The sequence below is a fragment of the Heteronotia binoei genome, chromosome 5 (genome assembly GCF_032191835.1).
Source record: "Heteronotia binoei isolate CCM8104 ecotype False Entrance Well chromosome 5, APGP_CSIRO_Hbin_v1, whole genome shotgun sequence".
Taxonomy (NCBI): domain Eukaryota; kingdom Metazoa; phylum Chordata; class Lepidosauria; order Squamata; family Gekkonidae; genus Heteronotia; species Heteronotia binoei.
Genome location: NC_083227.1, coordinates 129897734 through 129921669, shown reverse-complemented (window position 1 = coordinate 129921669; position 23936 = coordinate 129897734). Strand labels below are relative to the sequence as shown.

The 23936-nt window shown below is 43.0% G+C and overlaps 1 protein-coding gene across 1 annotated transcript in view; it reads left to right on the top strand.

Moving 5' to 3' along the window:
- Positions 1 to 11587, top strand: part of PKD2L2 (polycystin 2 like 2, transient receptor potential cation channel) — a 59858-nt gene extending 48271 nt beyond the window's left edge. The window contains exons 10-15 of the mRNA XM_060238325.1: positions 316 to 417; positions 2581 to 2651; positions 5158 to 5230; positions 6785 to 6849; positions 8983 to 9106; positions 11445 to 11587. Coding sequence (XP_060094308.1) covers positions 316 to 417; positions 2581 to 2651; positions 5158 to 5230; positions 6785 to 6849; positions 8983 to 9094 — 423 coding nt within the window. The 3' untranslated portion in view covers positions 9095 to 9106; positions 11445 to 11587. The remainder of the gene's footprint in view (positions 1 to 315; positions 418 to 2580; positions 2652 to 5157; positions 5231 to 6784; positions 6850 to 8982; positions 9107 to 11444) is intronic.
- The last annotated feature ends 12349 nt before the right edge of the window (positions 11588 to 23936 follow it).

Below are 23936 nucleotides of genomic sequence, written 5' to 3'. Positions count from 1 at the left end.
ATTTAGAAAACCATTATTCCTGTGATTATTCTTAAGACATATGCTGAGGTATGGCATTGTCCTAGTGAGGGGATAGATACAACTGTGAAATTAGTAGAAATCATATCTATGCCAATGATAAATGTGGTGTTTTGTGGTCAGGTATAGTCACATTCCAGTGTGGATTGCAACTTATTTTCATGCTAATTACTTGTTGAACATGGTCCTTCACCCTGAGTAGTGTTGTGATCTCATATTACAATTGTGAGTGGGATTGATCAGATCAGGTAACTCTTAGGATTCTGTCAATTCATTCTCTGATTCTTTTTTGGACAGAACATGTTCTTGGCGATCATTAATGACACATACTCTGAAGTGAAAGCTGACTTTTCTGTTATCCCTAGCAGAGAATTTGAGATCAGTGACCTTATTAGACAGGTAAGTACTTCATTGTTTTGGTCAAAAATACTCTGAGCAACAGAACAGTGAAGCAGATTCCTTTTCTATACCATTTCAGCCATGACATTGAAAAATAGGTTTAATTCATCCCCCCTGCTTGAGTATGGGGGGGGGGGGAAGGGGTGAGTTAATATCTTTCTGGATTTCCAGCAGCAGTTCACATGGCTTGCACTAGCGTCTGGTACTATTCATCAGTCGTCTGGATGGAGGAGTGGATGATGCAAACATGAAATCCATAGGTGATATAAAATTTTGAGGGATTTAAAACACTCAGTTTTAAAATGATCTTAATGAATGTGAGAGGAGCCATATTTTAGTGGCAGAACACGATTTGCATGCAGAAAATCCCAGGTTCACTTCCCACTATCTCGAAAAATCTTTGATGGGGATGGGAAAGATCTCTGCCTGAGCCCATGGAGAGCTGCTGTGAACTGGAGTACACAATGTTAGGCTATATGGACCAATGAGTCCGTATAAATCAGCTCCATAGGTTCTTCATAAGTGGCAAGGTTATGGCAGCAACTATTCAAATATCTTATAACCAGGGCTTTTTTTAAAAGCAGGAATGCACAGGAATGTAGTTCTGGTTGGCTTGTCATCGGGGGGTGTGGCCTAATGCAAATGAGGTCCTGCTGCGCTTTTTCTACCAAAAAAAGGCTTGCTTATAACTAATGCACAACCATACCAAAGGATACTTTGTCCAACACCACCATACTTTGTCCAACAAGAAAGATTAAGAGGCTGATTTTGCTTCCCTCCCCCAGAAGTAAATCTCAGTTCAGAAGGACTTAATCCTAAACCACTGCAGATAGAATTTAAGTCTTAGATTTTATGGTAGATTAAATGTGATGCTGCGGGCACAAAAAAAAACAGTTAACATGACCACGACTTGAGGAAATAATTGAACCATTATGTTCAGTCGTTATAAATCCACATCTGAAATAGTTGGACAGCTTCAGAAACTGCATTTGAAAAATGCTGCTTTACAAATTTAAAAAAAGTACAAATCCTGTGAATACTTACAGGGACTGCATATGTTTAGCTCAGGGTTTTATTTGTAGAAAAGTCCAGGAGGAACTCATTTGAATATTAGGCCACACCCCCTGATGTCACTATAGTTTCACATGGTTTTTTTGTAAAAAAAAGCCAGAAACTCATTTGCATTTTAGGCCACATCCCCTGATGCCGAGCCAGCCGGAACTGCATTCCTGTGCGTTCCTGCTTTAAAAAAAAAAAAAAAAAGCTCTGGTTTAGCTTAAGGAAAGGAAGATTAAGGTGGGAGATGTTGATGGTCTTCAAATTAGTAAAAACGTCATAGAGAGGAGGCACATCAGTTATTCCTCCTTGCCTGTAGGGAGAGGGCAAAAAAGATGGTCTTAAATTAAAGAGAGGTTAATTTCAATAATACTACTGGTTGGAACTTGACAGTTTCAAAAGCCTTCAGCTATGAGCTTTTAATAAAATAATATACCATATGAGAGGGATTGCAATACAATACACTGCCTTGGAAGGCTGTGACATCTCTATGGGATTTTTTTTAAATAAAAGGTTGGATGTGTATCTGTTGGGGATGCGATAAGGTATAGGATGTTGTATGGGGTAGATCTAGATGATCCCCACCACCAGTCCTTTTCCATATCTATGATTCTGTCCTACAAGATTAGTTGTTCAGTGTTAAGAAGTTGAAGGGAAAATTAAATGGGTATCATGTACTTGAATGGGACACAACTTTATACACTGAATTAGGTTATCGTTCAGTTTGCATCTGAGTACAGGAAGCCATTTCTGGGTTGTTTGTTTTACCTGAGACAAAAGATGCCAGCTCTTTCACAGCAAATATACCACTTTGTGATCTGAGCATCCCTGTATTGGAAAGATGTGGTAAACATTTATGTGACTTTTGAAATCACCCATTCCCTCTCTATAATGTTCTTGGGCTCATTTTAAAAATATGTTTTTAAACTTGGTACTAGAAATGATTCCCAAGAGGAGCTTATAGTTGCCCATTTTATATGCATTGCACTTATCATGAAATGCAAATAATGTCTGCTCAGTGCTTGGGATGGAAGCTTCTCTCTATTCAAAATCTGACCAGTCCTGACACAACTAATTTACTGGGGCTGTTTCTTATTTTGTGCTTAGAGTTACAATAAAGCTCTGGTGAAACTGAAACTGAAGAGTGCATCAAAGACAGAAGATTTGTATGCAGTAAGGTAAGAATTGTCATCCAGCAGATTGCTTAGCTGAACATTTCATCTGTTTCATTTTCTTGAGCAGACTAAGCATGACATGGAAGGTCAACACACGCAGGAACTCCTCTTCCCCTGCTAAGACAGCATTCAGGACAGGTTTGCTTTGTGTGTGTCTGAAGAGATCCAGGTGGGCAGCCATGTTGGCCTGCAGCAAAGTTAGGGTCCAACCAAGTTTTATTTAAGGTGTGAGCTTTTGTGTGCAAGCACACTTCATCTGGAGAGGTCACTTTTCACAGTGTTTGATTTGTGAAGCAGACTGGAGCACCCTAATGTGGGTCACGAGTGGATAACTTACCCATGATTTCTGTTTAATGTGGCAGTTCCAGGTAGATGTTCTTCACAGCACATTTATAGCCCACTCTTTCTCTAAGGCATTCAGGATAGTGTAAACAGGCATTAAGAGGCATGTACCCCTTTAAATGTTCTACAGTTGGTCTCATCTGAAGTCTTGCACAGCAGAAACCTTGCACTTCCTGGTCATGGTTCTGTCCCTCCTAATTCTAATGCCTGTAGAGTGGGGGAGGGGAACAGGGGCACAGTAGTTTCATTTATTTAAGTAGGAGGTGCAGTTAACATAGTACAAATTACAAGTAATTTAAAAAAACAAACCCAAGTGAAGATTATAGAATGGAGGAGTGAGTAACTGAAATAAAATGTGGTAAGACACAACTAATCAGAAATTTTGGGAGGGGGGGAGGCTGAAAGCAGTAGGATTGAAATGATCTTAATTTTTGCTGCATGGTGATCTAAGTTGCCTACTGGCTTCCTTACAAGGATATAAGGAAAGATGTGCAAAGAGTATTGTACCCAATTGTTCAGTAAGAAACAAAGCTGCTGCTGACTTTCACAGTATTCTAGCCAGTGGGTATGAGAATATTATGATTGAGAACTGGAAGCTACTGGTGGGACGGGAGTTTACAGCCCCTAGTAAAGATGAGCCTAATACATAAATGTTTACAGCAAAGATAAGTCTAGACTGGAGTTTACAGCTCCTAGTAAAGTCTTGGAAGTAAACCCACAAATCTGCTTCCAGGCAAATAAGGCCAGAATATAAGACCATATTGAGTGTCCAGCTGTCATCATTCTAGTTCTATTGCATGATGTTTTGAATGCCCCGGAAGTCTACATTTCTGTAACTAGGGAATCCACAGAAACATTTACCTGTTTTCCAATGGACCAGAAGTCTTGGGTCAAGTTGGTCCTATCACACAATCAAAGACTGAGGCCTATGGAAGAATGGGCTAGATCTTTCCTTCATTGTTAGAATAAAAGTGACTGTAATAGCTACATGGGTTGGTGGGCTGAACTAAAGGAATAGAAGGAAGCAGAAGCATTCCTTCCAACCTCTTCTGTCCGTTCAGTGTCACACCCCCGCTCCCCTTCCTCACTGTAGCTCACCAACCTGTATGGCTACTCCACATGGAGTAACCCTGACCATCAGCCATCCCTGAGCTGGAAGGGACTGAAGGAGGAAGGGAAATCATGGCAGTTCTGCAATCCTGCCTTTGTCACTTATATTCGGTGAACCTTCAAGCATTTGCATTTAAGTATCAGTGCTAAATCCAGCAGTTTGTTCAACCATACAGCTCTTGGAACAATATAAATTGGCTTGTCCTATTTTATTCTCATAATAGTTCTCTGCAGTAGATAAGGGTGCAGGACCTTGGGTACAATGTGTCCATGACACTGTCCAAAATATGAAAAGATAGAGAGCTTTACTTTTCTCCCACAATCTTGAACTTAATACTCTGTGCTAATAGGTGTCTCCCTAAACAGCATATGCTTACATGAGCAGTTGTTACCATTAGTTAGCACTATCTGTGACTGAAGATGAGTGGTGGAGTCCCATATAATTTAGAGTAGACAAACAGAAGAATGGCTCACAGGAGAATTTTGCTATAATACATACTATGAGTATCATCTACTATTAAAATCAAATAGCAAACCGACTTTAGTGGAGCCAGATTGCACCCTTAGAATTTTAACAGTGGATGGGGGTGAAATGAGCTCCTGGCCTTGGCCTATGTGAATTAAAGTCAAAAGCAGATGTGTTTTGGTTCTGAAACACATGGCCACCACCAATCCACACCTTTGCATCTGTTGGCATCTAGTTGAATTAGAAATCAGATGTAATGTAATCGCATTCTGCATTTCCCTGGCCCTATGTCACTGCTGCATGTTAGAAACAAATAAAAGTTAAGTGTGATGTGGTGTCACATGTCTGTTTCAGCAAGAAGTTACTGGGAGATGTGAGATGCATAAGTGGAGTGGCAAAGGCCACAATTTTCAGGTGTTGTCTAGTTTTGCCCTACTGTCATGGAGCTTTAAGTTGTCAGCCATTGGAGGAAAACTATGATTGTTGCCCTTCAGTAATGGAAAAAAAATGCCTTGATATTTTACTCTTTTCACACAAGATAAAGATAATTAATTGATATTTTCACACTTGGATGGATTTTTTTTATACAAGCCTTAGAAGAGGACAGTCAACCTCCAGAACAGACGTAGACACAAATATTTCCGAGACTACTAGTACAGAGAGGGTAAGGCTGTTATGTTCTATTGTATATTTTATGGATGTTGTTAGCCGCCCTGAGCCTGCTTAGGCAGGGAGGGCGGGATATAAATAAAATTTTATTATTATTATTATTCCCTTTCCCCTTCATGAACTAACCATATCCAGTTGCAAGACAACAGTGTAACATGAATTGGATCTGTTCAGGAAGGAGTAAAGAACAGTTTTTGTCATTGCAAGAGTGGGATTAGTTTTGATATGGTGAAGCTGGTAATTTTCTTTTACAGCAAAATTTATTTGCAGTTTCTTCAGAGTACCTCAGCACCACAATTTTGCAATCTTCAGCTGGAGAACTAATTACTAGTTGGCATGGTAACAGTCTGAAGTATCACAACTGCCTTTGAGTGAGGCAGGAGGCGTGTCTACCTAAATTGGCCTCCCTGCTGTAGTTCCCATCTAGCTGAGGTGTCTGTCCACCTGATCCCACCTATGTGGCCCAAAGACATCTTTATGTAATGTGCTCCCACCTGTTTTAACCACTTTATCTCTTGTTAATTGTATATTGTAACGGGTTGTCGTGATCCACCCTGAGCCTGCTTGCAGAATAAAAAACCTGCACATAAATGAATGAATAAATAAACTGGTAGTCTGTGGACCAAATCTAAAATAAAATTAACTCAGAATGTATCCTGTTAATGCACTAAACCCTCATAAACCCTATCCGTAACGTGGTTTGATCTGGATGGTCCAGGCTAGCCCAGTCTTGTCAGATCTCAAAAACTAAGCAGGCTCAGCCCTGTTTAGCAGGGCTTTTTTGAGCAGGAACACAGTTCGGCAGGCTTGGTGTCAGAGGTGCGGCCTAATATGAAAATGAGTTCCTGCTGGGCTTTTTCTACAAAAAAAAAAAAGCCCTGCTGCTTAGTATTCTGATGGGAGACCACCAAGGAAATCTTAGGTTGCTACACAGAGGCAGGCTATTTGTCTCTTTTCTAGAAAATCTGATGGGGTCATCATAAGTCAGCTGTGATTTGACCACCATTGTTGACACGCTGAACAAGAATTTTCTTGCCTCTGTTCAGGGGGCAGATTTCTACCTCTAAAACTATGTGCTTAAGCATCGAGATGAATTCTGTAATCTGTACAAGTTATGCATGGAGCACAATTGTATGGCTGTTATTTTGTATGATGTATTTTGGTGTTGCTAGTCATGTGAAGGAAGCCACCAGTTGCTACAGACATTTCCAAGCACATAAAGGCTAGAAATGTAGCATTTTTAAATGAATGGAAAATGGCTTTGTCAGGAAGGTGAATTCTACATCTTAACCCTCAATCCAGTTTTTATGTCCTCCTGCAAAATCATTGCATTCACCCAGCCATTCATAAATCCTCCTTTTTAAGCCTTATATTTACATAAATCAGAACGAGGAACTTGTGTTAAAGACAGAAACATGTCTAGTAGAAGGTATCTTGCCTTGACAGATGCAGCATCTTTCTTTTCCTGGAGTAAGTACATCACACAGAATGTGCACATACAGAAAGATGTCATTTTGCAAATGACATTGACTGTTCATTTCTTGGACAGGAAAGAAGGCGAAGAAGTCATGCTGCAGGACTACATGATTCCATTTCTCCTGAAGAATTTCAAAGGTATGTTGTTCAATGCCATAGTCTCTGGCTAAAGGTGTTAGCTGTTTAGCTATCTGTTGGACCTCTTTTTGACCCCACCCTTCAAAGCACTGCACATATTTCCCCTTCCTCATTTAATGCCATAACTCTGTGTAAGTAGGATTGTTTGAGTAAGAGTACCTACCCATTTAAATTTCATTGGCAAAGGCTCAAGCTAGACATTATGATTTAACAAGTCAGAAACCCAGACCCAGCTTGCATTCTTTGCAGACAAACAGGAGCTGCTTTTTAAAGAGCCACAAGGGATTGATTCTACTGGGGATCACAATGTGGGGAGGAGGAGGTATTTCCACTTTCAGCCCCCCCACCCCAAAACCCTATTTTACTGAGTCAAAGTGTGCCTGGGCCATTATTTGCTCCTGGATGCAGCTCATTAAATTTCGTCATGTCTAGTTTGAGTCAAGGCAGGATTCGAACCTGGGTCTCCTTTGTTACCTAGTACAGCATGATTAAAATAAATGGCTCATGCCTGGGTAACTCTTGCCTTTTTAACATACTAATTTATCATGGATTCAAAATGGAGGCAGTGCTCTGTCCACATCACAAAAGTCCCACCCTGTTTCCAAAGTAACTGTCATACATGGGTGTCACGGTTTTCATGTATATGGTGCCCAATTTGTATTGTGAACATGGTATACGTAGAAAAGGGGCTCCCCCATTGTCCTGACCTGAACTATCTGGGGGGGGGGAGTCAATCTGATCCATCAGGGAAACCCTTCTCCATGCATGCCAGTCTGAAGAAGGCACCCCATATGCAGGAGCTGAGAAACTCACATGTGACACTGGAGACTGAATGATGGCACCGGATCCAAATGTTTAGTATGAAAATCAGCCCTGAGGGTGTGGCTGCTTTTTGGTTTGTGTTTAAAGATGTTCTAGGTTGAGATGAATCTGAAACTCAAATTTCATTCAAAAAGAGCATAGAGCCATAGGCCAACCAGATGCTCACCAAAATGGCCCATCTTTAAGAAGTGAAAAGATCAATAGTAGTAAACCAGTAAAATCTTTCAAAAAGCCCAATTCAATTAGGCTTTGTTCAAAACATATCTAAATGATGCCATAAGGATATACTTTCTATGAGGTGTAGCATTTGTTAGCTGCTAGCTACTCAGGCAATCATTTGTAGCCTATTTACATGCTCAGCCTGATCTGCTAATTTTTATGCAGCAGGAATATATGTGTAAATGCTTCCCTGTCTTTAAAAAAACCTGTGGAGATAATATCTAGATTGATACTTTTCTCTCCTCTGGGTGAGATAGGATGAGTAGGGGAGGTCCTCCCTCCTAACAAATGATGTTTTTATGCTTTGTATTTGAACTGCTTTTAAAATTGTTTTAATGATCTTTTTTTGGAAGGGGGTTAATTTTAATGGTGTTAACACGTGATTTTATCTATCTAAATAAATGTTTTAAATTGTTAGCCAACCCTTTTAATGGCAGAAAGGCAGGAGACAAATTTTGTAAATAAAGTATCTACTGGGCTGTCATCGTACAGGAAGAATGCTATAGCTTTAAGACAGTACACACTTAGTTGTGACTGGAGACAAGAGCATGTAAGAAGAAGAATGAATACATACATGAAGCAGCCCAGTTTTGTCTATTGTCCATGGTCCCTGGAAGAACTCTTGCATTATCTCCTACTGCCAGGTCCTTTAACTGGGGGTGTTAGGAACACAGTCTGGCACCTTTTGCATGCAAAGCAGATGCCATAATACTAAGGGTAAAAAGAAAAAAGTAAAAGAGGATGTGGGAACACCAAAAGAAGAAAAGAGGGAACAATATGAACCTGTAGAAAGAAGAGATCCACAGAGAATATTATATGGTACGCTAGCCACAATCTAAAGATGAATGTATAAAGTGGCTCCTAGATGCAATGCCAAAAAGGCACAGAGGATTTCCGTAATGCTCAAGAGGTTTCATAAGAAGCAAGATGAAAAAACAATGCACAAAATTGTGCAAAGGGAAGAGGACCTTATGTTGGTAACCTAATTTTTGCCACTGAAGCTCTGTCTTCCATCAAAAAGGACAAGTAAAATCAAGTATATCAACAGCTTGCATTTCCGTTATAGTGGGTTTTCTTTCCTTTCTCCCCTAGGCTTTCCAGATATACACAAGAACTGGAGAAACAGTTGAAGCATGTGACTGCTAAACTTGATTTAATTATGAAAAATCTACCTGAAGGTTCAGGATCAGGAGATAAGAAATAGAAATAGCAAGAGGTGAGAGGAAGGGGCCAGTTTTACAGTTCAGGCCTAAGAGGGATCCTGCTGCATCAGGTATCAAGCTCACTTCCATGATTTACTTAAGGTGCTCCAAGCAAAACCAAAGCAGCATCCAGTCAATGCTGCTTTGGTTTTGCTTGGAGCACCTTAAGTAAATCATTTGGCCAAAGAGAAAACCAGTAACATAATGCCCCATCATTCGTCCCTAGTGATAAGCCAATCTTTTGACCTGTTTCTCAGTAGAAAAAAGGAACGTAACAGGACATGTTTGCTGTGTGGTCCAAATACTGATGTAGTAGAGACTTTCACATCAGCTGAAGTAGATGGAGAAGATTGTATATTCTTAATTCTCACTTATCAAGGCATATAGCAGCCCCTGTGAATATATTAATCCCCCACCCCCAATCTACTCTCTACATTTACACTACACTGATGCACATACATCCATACTGGCAAACACTGTACATAGAACCATATCATCATAGGGCATGGTCCTTTTCATGGTGGGTATACTGTTAGTTTTAGTGCTGGGAACAAATCCATTGTTTCACTCATAAGAAAACCACCACAGTTTTTCTGTACCATGGAGGAAATTTTTGAAAGGAGCTAGTACAGCCTCATTCTAATTCTTACAGGTCATTAAAAGCATATTTTTAGGGGATTTTCAAATAACTGGCAGTTTAAAATCCCCGTTTTTCACTTTTATCCTGTCACTTTCATACACTTTCCTCCACCCCAACATGTCACACATATCATGACACCCTCACTATACATTTTAATGGATTTCTTGCTTTTAAAGGAATTGGTTTTTACTGACAAAACAGAAAACTCATTCAAACCCAAGACATGGAACTAGCAGAGATGGAAGACAGCCAAAGATTTAACCAAAGACAGACTGTATGAAATCAAAAGTTGAGAGAAGACAAAGCTAGGTACCTGTAGGGACCAATTAACACTGGACCAAATGATTGTCCTGGACAAGTGAATCTGAGATACAACTACTTTTTTCTACTCACCTCTTCCTTAATGCATGGATACTCCATGTTCATAGCAATCAATCTGGCTGAGTTCATGATGCACAGTTTTGCTTTCTCCAGCTTCTAGGCCAGCTTCTGCAGTTAATTACCATTCTGACATTGCTAGACATATAAAGGGAAACCTTTCAAAGAGTATGTTCTAAATATCTGCATAGCAATGCAGATGTTGTTCACCAAAGGTACAGGAATCAGGAAGCTATGTGTTAATTTCCTTTTTGTGATAAACATGCTACCACCAAGACATTAATGTTCACATTTGCCACATGTTGTCTCAGTGTCAGAGAAAACCTGATGATAATCTTAAATTATCTCTCAGTACATTAAACCCCACTGTCAAGCATCACACATAGAGGGCTTGGACTGAAGATACTGGGAGCGGCACAACTGTTTTGTGTAGCTGATCGTGCCAGTGCTTTGGCAGACATGCTTATTGCAGCTAAATCTGCTTGATTTTGATGGAAGGACCAGCTGTAATCAAGAAGTCTCAGATCCCCATCTGCTCTGCCTTATTCATTCTGTGAAAAGGAAAAGCTGAAATTTTGTTTTGGGATTTAAGCACTATCAGGGAAATCTTCTTGTGCTTAGAAATGTATTTTTAATGTGGAATAGGGAAATGCATATATGTATTTGATGTTGGAAAGACAAGGTTGCCTACCTGGGATGGGCAGCTGAATTCTCTAATTTTACTGAAATTTCGGGCAGGGGGATTGTCTTTCAATATGTAATCACATAGAAAGCATAGAATACTAATCTCTTACAGATAGAACAATTTCCCACTAGACTTAACTCGCTCTCACTCTCCTCAGCGGGGCTTCTGTCGGATTTCGCACAAGCTGTTCCAAGACTGCAACTCACTTCACCTCTTTTGCGCAGCAAACAAGATCCTCTAAAAATCAGTTTCTGTTTGCCACGTGAAAAAGGTAACGCTAGTTGCAGCCCCTGGGCAGATAGTGTGAAATCCAACAGAAGCCCCGCGGAGATGAGCATGAGACCAGCATAAGTCTAGTGGGAAATCAGTCGTAATGTCAAGATGACGTGTAAGGTATGAATGCTGCTTTCCCATAACTTATATCCAGTTTGATTTGAATGGTAGGCATGACGAGTTACATGCAGTATAAAAGGAGCTACTAATGAGTTGGTCTGCTGACTGCCACTGGCTAATGTCTTATGTGACAGTTTGGCTGAGTTTAATTTCTGAGCTGCTAGGCATGTTCCATCAGGTGAGAAGTTTTAAAGAGGACCAAGGGCAAAACTGTGCTACTAATAATTTGGAGGGGTTTTTTTATTTCTTTGGGCAGGGGGAAAAAAAGCAAATGTCTCATTTCATCCTGGAAGCTGGCATCCCTTCAGATACCTAAAAACAATATTGTGGAAGAACGGTTTACCAGTGAGATGTTAGCCTACACAATGTAACAGAAAAATAAATTTTTAGTTTGTCTGGTTTGTTGTTGTTTTTTGTGTGTGCATGTGTACATACATGCCTGGAAGTCATGGTGACTTCTGGCAATCCCTACTGAAGCATGGAAGACATTCAGAGAAGTAGCTTGATACAGCCTGCCTCTGCATCCTGGCTCTGGTATTCCATGGAGGTCTCCCATCCAAGTATTGGCCAGGGTCAGCTCTGCTTAGCTTCCAAGATTTTATGAGATCAGGCTTGCCTGGGCTATCCAGGTGAGGGCTAAATGTCTTTTAGTTTTGTACCTGATAACTTCTTAAAAGTATTATGTATTCAAGGGACAGTTTGAAAGGATTGAAATACAGATGCCCCATCTAGAAAATGCAGTATGCTATGAAGGCAGGCTTCCCTATGGGGTGTTAGGAACAGGCATAACTCAGAGGAACATCTAAATGAGAATGCATTCTCACAAGTATGCACATGTACATTCTCTTGAAAGTAATCCAGCATATACAGAATGCATTTGAAATAACATCCAGTTAAGCCTTTGTGTTTCTGCTACACAGGCTTCTATACATGGATTGCCTTCTCTGAAGCTGAGAGCTAATTTCTAGAGTTAATTCTGATGTTCCATAGTCTTACTCTATTTAAAATTCCCTGCATTCTCTTGAAAATTTAGCAGGTTTACAAGATGATAAACAAGATAAAATTACAGCATTAAATCAGACTAGCTATATATATATATATATATTTAAAAATATATTTATTGAGATTTCACAAAGGATGCTACAGTAAATACAAAAATCTTACTTCATGCATACATCACATAACCGTAGATCAAATATTTACAGATTGTAGTGGAACAGAACAGTTGTAGCTTATAATGGTCATCTAGGAACAACTCAAAATATGACAAGGCATAATAATTTAAAGAATCCAGACAATATTGTGAAGCAAATTGGTAGCATAAAATAAGACAGACAAAAAATAAGGAAAATATACAGAACGTATACCTGAGTTCCTAGATACCTATATCTCATGATGCACTCAATTCAACTCTGCAAGTTCAATCAAGTGTGAGAAGATAGAAGTGTCTGATTGTGTGTTGAAAGACAGAAGTGAAACATGCTGGAAAAGGTAGAGTTGTCAGAAGTGATATTATTGGAGGAAATGTAGTTCAGAAAATGTAGCCATTTTTCTGAGAAATTAGTATTTTGGGGATAAATTTCTGTTTGTTGCAGGCTATCTGTGACCTTTTCCATGATGAAATGCTCTAGTACTTTATTAAACCAGGAGTTTCTTGGGGGTGCAGAAGTGGCTTTACAATATGAAGCAATGGGCATTTTGGCCACCACTTAGAGACCAATTAAAAGTTCAAGGCAGATTTTGGGAACTCATACACCATTCCAGTTAAGAAATATTATCTCAGGAGAGAGAGAGATGGAGTGGGATGTAATATCTTTAATATGTTGGAGAACATCAATCCAAAAAGTTTCAATTTGGGGGCACTCCCATTAACTGTGTGTGAATGATCCTTGGTTTTCACATTTCTTCCAAAAAAGGGGCAAGAAGTTGGATGAAAATAAAGCAATTTTCAAAATATTACCAATTAAGGATTTTGAAGGACTGAGAGCAAGTTTGAAGTACTGGCAAAGCAATGAACTTTGCCTAGACATTTAATGAGAGGGTAGGAGGAAAAAAAGTCAGTAATCAGTTTGCCCAAGTGTTTGGTTGAAGAGTAGAGTTGTTGATAATATTTACGAAAAATACAGTTGATATCCACTGATTTAGAGTGGAAGACACCTTTAGAGTCCTGGATTGCTGTGACAAATCTAGATGAGGCTTTGTCTTTAATTCTCCACAAAAGTAGTTTTATTGATTGAGGCAAATGAATCCAATATTTTTGTTTAAGGTAGAGTTGGTTCCTCTGGATACTGTCACATTCCAGAGAGTCCAGTTTTTTCCATTCCATTCAGAGTTTGTAGTAGATTTTCTTGCTATTCCTTTGCTTATGAAGAGTTTCCAGTTTGCAAATGTTGTTTAGGAGTTCAGACCTTAGAGCTGCTTTGCTGTGATTCCAATGTGAGGAAATAGAGATCAGGTTGCCTCTAATAACAGCTTTCAGAACACAGTAGTAGGTGAGCAGTCTCCAGTGTTGTTGAGTTTTAGATATTGCTGAATGGAGGATTCTATTTTTTGCATACAGTGTGTTGTAGAGCAATGCTCTGGGGAAGGACCAGCATCTTGGGGATTCTTGATTGGAAGAAAGAGATATCAAACAATTCACCCAGGCATGGTCCAAACAATGGAACCAATACCTGAAGCAACTGTAGAGTTGATGAGAGACTTTGATAAAATAATATAGTCAGTTCTGGAGTAGATGTGATAATCTTGAGGAATAGAATGTGTAATCTCTGACAGAACTGTTCAAATGCCACCATATGTCAGTCAGTTAACAATTTCAAGGTACAGAAAACCTTAGAGTGATGTTGAGAGAGTGTATTAGAGCAATTGAGATCAGGATCAATAACAAGATTGAAGTCGCTGCTATGATTTCGCCTTCCTGGAAGGAGCTGAGCACATTTCAGAGATCTCTGACAGAGAGCAGAGAAGCTCTGAAAGACAGCAGATAAATAAGTGCTATAAGGGTGAGGTTTGGCTTTCTAAGCAGCTGGGAAAGTTGCTGAGAATTTCTGAGTTTGTGTGACTGCTGAAAATTCTGAGTTTGTGGTTGCTGGAGAACTGCTGTCTTGTTTGGTTTGGGTGTGCTGAAGGTGATTGTTGCTGATTGATTAGGAGTGGCTGTGTTCCCCACCCTCTCTGCATTATTAAGCTGCGCCTTGCCAGAGAGCTAAACGGCTCTTGGCCTGTGGCTCTTAGCCTGGGGGCTCTGTAAGGACCAGGAACCCAGATCCCTATTTCCTTGTGTTCCCAATAAGATAAGTTGACCCTCCAGAAGGGGAGCCACATAAACAAACAGGATTTAAAAGGGGACTGTATATTTTTTAAAAAGCCATCATGAAGGTAGAATGCCAGCAGGGGGGTGGGGGCTTTCCAGCGTTTTGCACTGAGTGTCACATGTATGACTATCTGCCCACAGGACAGAAGTCCTGGGTGTGTTCTCGATGCAAGGAGCTCCTGGTCCTCAGGGAACGAGTTTGTACCCTTGAGGCCGAGGTGACTGACCTGGAAAAGCAGAGACAGGCACTCGGAGAAGATTCTTGGGGACATATTAGATGAGCCCCACTCTGAACGTGGCAGCCCCGTTGCTGCCAGGGAGCATGAGGGTCGAGAGGGAACAGGGCACCATGCTAAGGATAAGGGGAATGCACCCACAGAAGGGACCTCTTCTTCAGTTGGTGAGCGGGTATCCGTTCACACCAAGGAACCATCCTTGGGCAGGGAGAGAGGGGGGGTCTTGGTAGTTGGTGATTCGATCCTTAGGCAAGTATACAGCTGGGTGGCTAAACCGCGTACTGAGCTTATGGTGACTTGCCTGCCTGGTGCGAAGATAGTGGACATTACGCATGTAGTAGATAGGCTGATAGACAGTGCTGGGGAGTAGCCAGTGGTCGTGGTGCATGTTGGCACCAACAATGTGGGGAAATGCAGTCGTGAGGTCCTGGAGGAAAAATGTTGGCTGCTAGGCAGGAGACTTAAAGCCAGGACCTCCAAGGTAGCCTTCTCAGAAGTGCTACCTGTTCCACGTGCAGGTCTGGAGAGACCGGCACAAATTAGAAGTTTCAATGTGTGGATGAAATGATGGTGTAGGGAGGAAGGGTTTAAGTTTGTTAGGCACTGGGATGCATTCTGGAACACGTGGGAGCTGTACAAAGAGACGGTCTTCCCTTATCCCCAGATGGAACCAGGCTGCTAGCACTTAAAATTAAAAAGGTGGCAGAGCAGTTTTTAAACTAAATCTTGGGGGAAAGCCGACAGGAAATGAAATGTCTCTGGTTTGGGAGGACTCATCTCAAAGAGATGAAGGGTTAGCTCTTACTTTTCTACCGGGTAATGGATCAGAGTTGGCTACTGAGATGGTGACAAACAGTATGGACTGTCTGCCAAAGTCTCGAGGCAGCAGGAGGAAGGTTGCGGGCCGAGCTTGCCTGGGAAATTATAGATGTTTGTATACAAATGCTAGAAGTGTTCAAAGTAAAATTGGTGAATTGGAATGTTTAGTGTTGGGAGAAAACATAGACATTGTGGGAATTTCAGAAACTTGGTGCAATGAAGAGAATCAGTGGGACGCGGTGATTCCTGGATATAAGTTATATCGGAAGGATAGGGAGGTAGGGGTTGGAGGTGGAGGTGGAGTGGCTCTGTATGTCAGAGAGGGTATACAGTCCAGGAAGACTGAGGTCAAAGAATTAGATTGCCTTCAAGAAATGCTTTGGGTTGAAATAGAGGGCCCAAAAGGAAATTTAACTATGGAAGTTTGTTATCGCCCACCAAATCAAAAGATAGAGGACAATTATAATATGATGGAAGGATTAAAGATAGTGGCTAAATGTAAAAACTGTGTCGTAATAGGTGATTTTAACTACCCGCAGATTGATTGGGTCAATATGTGTTCAGGTCGAGAGAAAGAGATTGAGTTTCTAGATGCTCTCAATGACTGTACTATGGAGCAGATGGTCTCAGAACCTACCAGGGGCGGGGCGATCCTGGATTTGGTCCTAAGTAATGCCCAAGACTTGGCAAAAGATGTAAAAGTGATTGCACCGCTTGGGAGCAGTGACCATAACGTTATTGATTTCACCATTTGTATAAATAGGGAGTTGCCAAAAAAGACCGCCACAACCACATTTAACTTTAAAAGGGGTAAATTCTCTGAGATGAGGAGGCATGTGAGGAGAAAATTGAAAGAAAAGTTAAATACAGTCAAAACCCTTGGGGAGGCTTGGAGGCTATTTAAAACTACAATCCTAGAAGCTCAGATAAAATATATACCACAAGTTAGGAAAGGCACAAACAGGTATAAGAAAAGACCGGCATGGTTAACAAACAAAGTAATAGAAGCTGTAAAAGGTAAGAAGGACTCCTTAAAGCGGTGGAAAGCGAGTCCAAGTGAGATTAATAAAAGGGAACACAGGCTGTGGCAAATCAAATGCAAGACTGTGATCAGGCAGGCAAAAAGGGATTATGAGGAGCATATTGCAAAAAACATAAAGACCAACAATAAAAATTTCTTCAAGTATATTAGAAGCAGAAAACCAGCCAAGGAGGCAGTGGGGCCCTTGGATGACCAGGGGGTAAAAGGATTACTGAAGGAGGATAGGGAAAGGGCTGAGAAGCTGAATGCATTTTTTGCCTCCGTCTTCACTGTGAAAGATTAGAAGTGTTTGCCTGCTTCAGAACCACTTATTTTGGAAGGGGTGTTGAAAGACTTGAGTCAGACTGAGGTGACAAGAGGTTCTACAACTGATAGACGAATTAAAAACTAATAAGTCACCAGGTCCTAATGGCATACATCCAAGAGTTCTGAAAGAACTCAAAGTTGAACTTGTGGATCTCCTGACAAAAAATATGTAATCTTTCATTGAAATCTGCCTCTGTTCCTGAGGACTGGAAGGTAGCAAATGTCACCCCCATCTTTAAAAAGGGTTCCAGAGGAGATCCAGGAAATTACAGGCCAGTCAGTCTGACTTCAAAACCGGGAAAGTTGGTAGAAACCATTATCAAGGACAGAATGAGTAGGATTGATGAACACAAGTTATTGAGGAAGACTCAGCATGGGTTCTCTACGGGAAGATCTTGCCTCAATAACCTGTTACATTTCTTTGAGGGGGTGAACAAACATGTGGACAAAGGAGACCCAATAGATGTTGTTTACCTTGACTTCCAGAAAGCTTTAGATAAAGTTCCTCATCAAAAGCTCCTTAGTAAGCTCGAGAGTCATGGAGTAAAAGGACAGGTCCTCTTGTGGATCAAAAACTGGCTATAGGAAGCAGAGAGTGAGTGTAAACGGCCCATTGGACTTACCGTGAGGGGTCCTTCTCCTCAGAGGTTCGGAGGACATCTCTGTGGGTTATTCCTACTGTTCCTTCAGGGAGGCAGGAACACTTTTTTCACCTTCCTGTTGGCACCTTCGGAATAACCCCGCCCTCAGTTGTGGGACTCCGAAAGCAGTATCGTCTTCCCTCTAACTAGAAGGACTATAAACACACTAACAACTCATACTAAAATGCAAACTGTAAACGTGAACTCCAATAATACTGAAAGAAACATAGTACAAGGGAGATAGGCTGTAGAAAGAAACCTAAGCGATGAAATAAACCTGGGCGTGGCGAGATGTCCTCCGAACCTCTGAGGAGAAGGACCCCTCACGGTAAGTCCAATGGGCCGTTCTCCCTCAGAGGTTGTCGGACATCTCTGTGGGACCTACCAGAGCAGTCCCCTTTTAATCGGGTGGGTCTTCATCGCTGACCTCCCCCAGGACATGTTGCAATACCTTTCTTCCAAATGCTGCATCTGCTGATGCCATGGAATGTATCTTATAATGCCTTATGAATGTAGACGGAGAGGACCAAGTAGCAGCTCTACACACCTCTTCGACTGAAGCCCTATTCAGCAGTGCCGCGTTTGTGGAGGCACTCCTAAGCGAGTGTGCCGTGATTCCTCCAGGTACCTGTAACCCTGATGCCCTATAAGCTTCGCTAATGCAGGCCTTCAAAACTGTACTAATTGAAGAATTAGACATCTTGTCTCCAGCTCTAGGAGGAGAAATGTTAATGAACATATAGTCAGATTTTCTAATTGACTCCGATCTTAGAATGAAAATCTTCAAGGCTCTGCACACATCTAGAGTATGCCAGACTACCTCCTTTGGGTGTTTGGGATCTGGACAAAAGGTGGGTAAATAGATTTCTTGTGATCGGTGGAACCTAGAAGCAGCCTTGGGCATGAAAGAGGGGTCCGTGCGCAAAACCACCTTTTCTTTGTGAAACACGCAAAGACCCGCTTTCACTGAGAGGGCCCCCAGTTCCGAAACCCGACGAGCCGATGTAATGGCTACTAAAAAGAGAGTTTTCTTTCGTACCCATTTTAAGTCCACTTCTCGAAGAGGTTCAAATGGTTTCTTAGTAAGCGCTAATAAAACAGTATGGAGCCGCCAAGATGGAAAGCGATGGACCGTCGGAGGAGACTTCAAGTTTGCCCCCTGCAAAAACAACTGAATGTGAGGATGTTGAGATAGTCTGTATCCTCCCACGACTGGTAAAACCATGGACAGGGCAGCTATCTGCCTTCTTAACGTAGCTGGTTTTAACTTGGCATCTAGTCCCTCCTGTAGGAATGCTAGTATCTCCGCCACTGAGGGATTAAGCGAGGAAACCTTTTTTCTACGACACCACCGGACAAAGGCCTTCCAGGTAGTGTTGTATATGCGGACTGTGGAGGGTCTTCTTGACGCTAGCATAGTATCCGTCACCTCCGGTGAGTAACCTAGACTTCTGAACGTCTCCCGCTCAATCTCCACGCGGTCAGATGAAACCACTCCGGGTCGGGGTGCCACACCGGACCCTGATGGAGCATGTCGGGAGAAACTGGTAGCGACATCGGGAGGTCTATTGATAGCTCTGTCAACATTGAGAACCACGGACGCCATGGCCAATAGGGAGCTGCCATGATGATTTCCGCCTGAAGCACTCTCACCCTCCGCAGAACTCGAGAAATGAGAGGGACCGGAGGAAACGCATACAAGAGACCTGGAGGCCAGGTGGCTGACAGGGCATCTGTCTGTTCGGCCTCTGGATGGAAGAACCTTGTGAAGTACCTTGGTAACTGGGAGTTTGTATCTGAAGCGAACAGATCCACCTCTGGTTGACCCCAACGCTGGCAGATGAGATCGAATATGTCTGAGCTGAGGGCCAACTCGGCCTCGCAGATTTCCTGTCTGCTTAACCAGTCTGCCTGTATGTTGTCCTGGCCTCTGATGTGTTCCACCCTGAGAGAGGCCAGATTCTTTTCTGCCCATGTCAGAATCCTTGATGCTTCCCGGTGCAATTGCGAGGATCTGGAACCCCCCTGGTTGTTCAGATACGCCTTGGCTGTGATGTTGTCCGTTCTGACAAGGACATGCTTCTGGAACACTTGGGTCTTGAAAGCCACCAGAGCTAGGCGTATGGCTCTGATTTCCAGAAGATTGATGGGGAGTAGACTCTCGGTGTGTGACCACCTGCCTTGGACTGGTTTGTCCTGAAGAGAGGCCCCCCCAGCCCCCCAGGCTGGCATCCGTGAACAGCTCTAGGAAAGAAGGAGGATGGAACAATTTGCCCTGGCGAAGGTGAGACAGATCCGTCCACCATAGCAGACTCCTCTTGACCTTTAAAGGAATTAACAGATTTAAGACCCTTCTCTCCATTATCTGAAGCTGAAATGGTCGTAGGAACAATTGAAGAGGTCTGGAGTGGAATCTGGCCCATTGAACCATGTCTATGGTCGATATCAAAAGTCCCATTAGTTTGGCAAGCAACATCAGTGGTGCTGATTTGCTCTGGATGACCTCGGTAGCCAAATCCCTGATGGACCTGGCCTTGGACAGAGGCAGAAACAGCGAATTGCAGGTGGAGTCGATCATTGCACCTAGATGTTCCAGTCTCTGTGTCGGGTGAAGTGAACTCTTTTCTGTGTTCACCAGGAACCCGTGTGACTGAAGGCACTGAATTGCCAGGGATGTACCCTGAAGAGATTTCTCTTTGCTGCTGGATCTGACCAAGAGGTCGTCCAGATAGGGGTGAATGTGGATCCCCTGCTTCCTCAGCTGGGCTATCGGATGTATTAACATCTTGGAGAAAACTCTGGGCGCTGTTGACAGACCGAAAGGTAAGGCCCTGTATTGGTAGTGTTGATTGAGTACCACGAACCTTAGGAATCGACGATGGGAAGGGTGGATAGGTATGTGCAGATAAGCTTCGGTCAGGTCTATGGAAGTGAGGTACTCCCCTGTCAAGAGAGAGTCCATAATGAATCTCTTTTCATTCCTCCTAATGGATTTGGGCATGGCCTTCTTTTTATCCCTAGTCTCTACTAGGATCTTGTCCAAAACGTCCCCGAAGAGACGGTCCCCCTGAAAAGGATAAGCTGCCACCGTGGACTTAGAGAGGAAGTCAGCCTGCCAGGCCCTAAGCCACAGAAGGCGTCTAGTCACAGTGGTAGAGGCCATGATCTTGGAAGCAAATGTTAGAATATCTAACGTGGCATCAGCTGTAAATGACGCTGCCTTAAGGATGCGTGAGGCACCTTCTAACATGCGTCTGCTATCCTCTAGTAACATCTGGATTAACTTGCGTACCCAGACGATGGATGCCCTGGAAACCAGGGAGGCCGCAGAGGACGCCTTGACTATCATGGCCACAGATTCATACAACCTTTTCAAGGTCGCCTCAGCTTTTTTGTCCAGGGGATCTCTAAGAGAACCCTGGCCATCCTCTGAAACCAGTCCCGAGGACTGTAAAGCTGCTACTGGTCCGTCCACAGTTGGCGCTTGTAACAACTCGTTGGTATAAGCAGGCAGGGCATATAACTTCTTCACTAAGTGAGGAAACTGCTTAAGAGAAGCTGGTTTTTCCCATTCTGTTCTAACCTGTTTTTCAAAGTATTCTGTTCAGACGTTTCCCCCCTGGGCAAGAACTCAGAATTTCCGCTGGTTCTAGACTTAAACTTCTTAGACTTAGCCCCCTTTAGCTTCCTCGTCTATGGGCCCCTCCTGAATTTCTAAAGCCGACAGCGTTTTGGCCAGTAGAAACTGGTAATCTTCCTGACGGAAGAAACGACTAGCCTGCTCAGGAATTTTGACCTCCTCCTGTTCCTCCTCAGAGAAACATTCCCCCTCTTCCCTGTCTTCCTGGTCAGAGCCAGATGCCATAGACTCAGGCTCAAAGGATAGGGACTGGGAAGACTGCACTGGGGCCTTCCGCGCTGCCTTGGTGGGCCAGGAGAAGGAATGGGGAAGCTCTGAAGAAAGGGTTGGACCCTGAGGGAGAAGCCCCATACGGGCGCAAAAGGAGCCCATTTCTTCCTGCATGGCTCTTCTAATAAATAGCATAGCCTCTGGGTTCAGAGGGTTGCCCATTTGTACGTTACCCCCAGCCTGGAAGCCGTCGATGTGCGTGTGCAGATAGTTCCGATCCTCCGGAGTGCCTGCTATTGGGGGGTGGAAGGTGTGAGAGCGACGCTCCGCACTTCCAAAATGGCCGCCGCTGCTTTCTGCCGCCTCGAGGAGCGTAGCCTGGGCCTGCATTACGCGCCGTTTCTTGGCGCTAGCAGCTGAGTCTTCTGCGGCCGCGTCGGGAAGGGTGCGAACAAGCCGCGAAGGCAAGTCGGCTCCTTCGGCGTGAGTCGGCGCTGCTAGAAGCGCGGCGCACGACTCTCCCTCCTCGTCAGATAGGAAACCGTCCCTACTGCAGGCCATTCTGAACGACCCGGGTAATTTTCCTCAGAAGTCTTGGCCAGTAAAAGGCAGAAGGAAAGGAGGGGCAAATAGATGTGGAAAAGAGAGATATGGAAGGAAATTTAGAAAAAGAAACCGAGAACAAAGGCTGAGCCTAGCCTTGTGCTTCTGCTCCCTGTAGAGGCAGGAACAAAACTGAGGGCGGGGTTATTCCGAAGGCGCCAACAGGAAGGTGAAAAAAGTGTTCCTGCCTCCCTGAAGGAACAGTAGGAATAACCCACAGAGATGTCCGACAACCTCTGAGGGAGAATGGGCAGTCTTCGTAGTGGAGGACGGTAAGCAGTGGGGTGCCGCAGGGCTCCGTACTGGGTTCCATGCTCTTTAACTTGTTCATAAATGATTTGGAGTTGGGAGTGAGCAGTGAAGTGGTCAAGTTTGCGGATGACACTAAGTTGTTCAGGGTGGTGAGAACCAGAGAGGATTGTGAGGAACTCCAAAGGGATGGGTTGAGGCTGGGTGAGTGGGCGTCAACGTGGCAGATGCAGTTCAATGTGGCCAAGTGCAAAGTAATGCACATTGGGGCCAAGAATCCCAGCTACAAATACCAGTTGATGGGGTGTGAACTCGCAGAGACTGACCAAGAGAGAGAACTTGGGGTCATGGTAGATAACTCACTGAAAATGTCAAGACAGTGTGCTGAGCAGACAGGTTAAAACGGATAAAGGGAAGTACTTCTTCACCCAAAGGGTGATTAACATGTGGAATTCACTGCCACAGGAGGTGGTGGCGGCCACAAGCATAGCCACCTTCAAGAGGTGGTTAGATAAATATATGGAGCAGAGGTCCATCAGTGGCCATTAGCCACAGTGTGTATATGTGTGTGTGTGTGTGTGTGTGTGTGTATATATATATATAATTTTTTTTGGCCACTGTGTGACACAGAGTGTTGGACTGGATGGGCCATTGGCCTGATCTAACATGGCTTCTCTTATGTTCTTATAGTATTTGGAGGGGTGAGGGCCCACCCAGAGCCATGACGACTCTTAACGGTCATTTGATGGGCCTTTCCTGGGTTCCTGAATGGATATCCAGTTCAAGACAAAAGACAGAAATGACTCTTGATAATGGGTCATGAAGAGCCATCATGATTTATGTCTGGCAATTATTTAACATCAATACTCTGAGGGGAGGGGGGGCAGGAAGGAGAGGGTTGTGTAAAGTCTACAGATTAACATAAAGTAACATAAAAAGGTGTCAGGAAGGGGTATTGGAAACAGGAGAGATTAGCCAGCAGTTGCTAGCCAGAGATTAAGCCATGAGCAATACTTTACCCGAAAATCCTTTGTTTCTACATATTGCATTGCTGGGTGAAGGAAGGAAACTTAGCCCAGGGCTGCTGCTGTTCTGCTGAACCACAAACACTGTCTACATGCTGCATTTCCATTCCAGCATGGCTTCTCTCTCTTTGCCTGCTTTTTGCAATGAATCATGGTTCAGAGTGAAAGACTGGGATACCCCATCTCTTAGTGGGGTGTTTCCCAAGGTGAAGGTAGGGCCCCTGGGTAACAAGACTCCTTGGAGGTAAGGCCTTTACCTACCAAGTCATCTGCGGCCACCTTTGAATATGCTTCTCATTATCCTATCCTGGAGGGTTGGTGTTACCTGTTTTTGCTAGTATTGCTCTATGCTGCTTCAAGCAAAGCTCCTGTTTCATTTTAGGTAGGGTTAATTTAGGTTGAGCTAAGCTATATGTTCTCAATACTTTTCTGTGTTGGGGTATATTCTGGAAGTCCTTAATGTGATTAAAAGAAAATCCTTGTTAGAACGTGTGCATTAATAAAATCCCATGAAACTGCATACCTGGGGTCCATGTTCTTTCTTTTCCTGGAAGTGTTATTCCCAGATTAAGATTCAAAAGATCCATTTTGAAAAACAGGTTTAACCAGGAAATAATGTAGCTTAACACCCTCTTCAACAATATTTTTGAAAACACACACATAA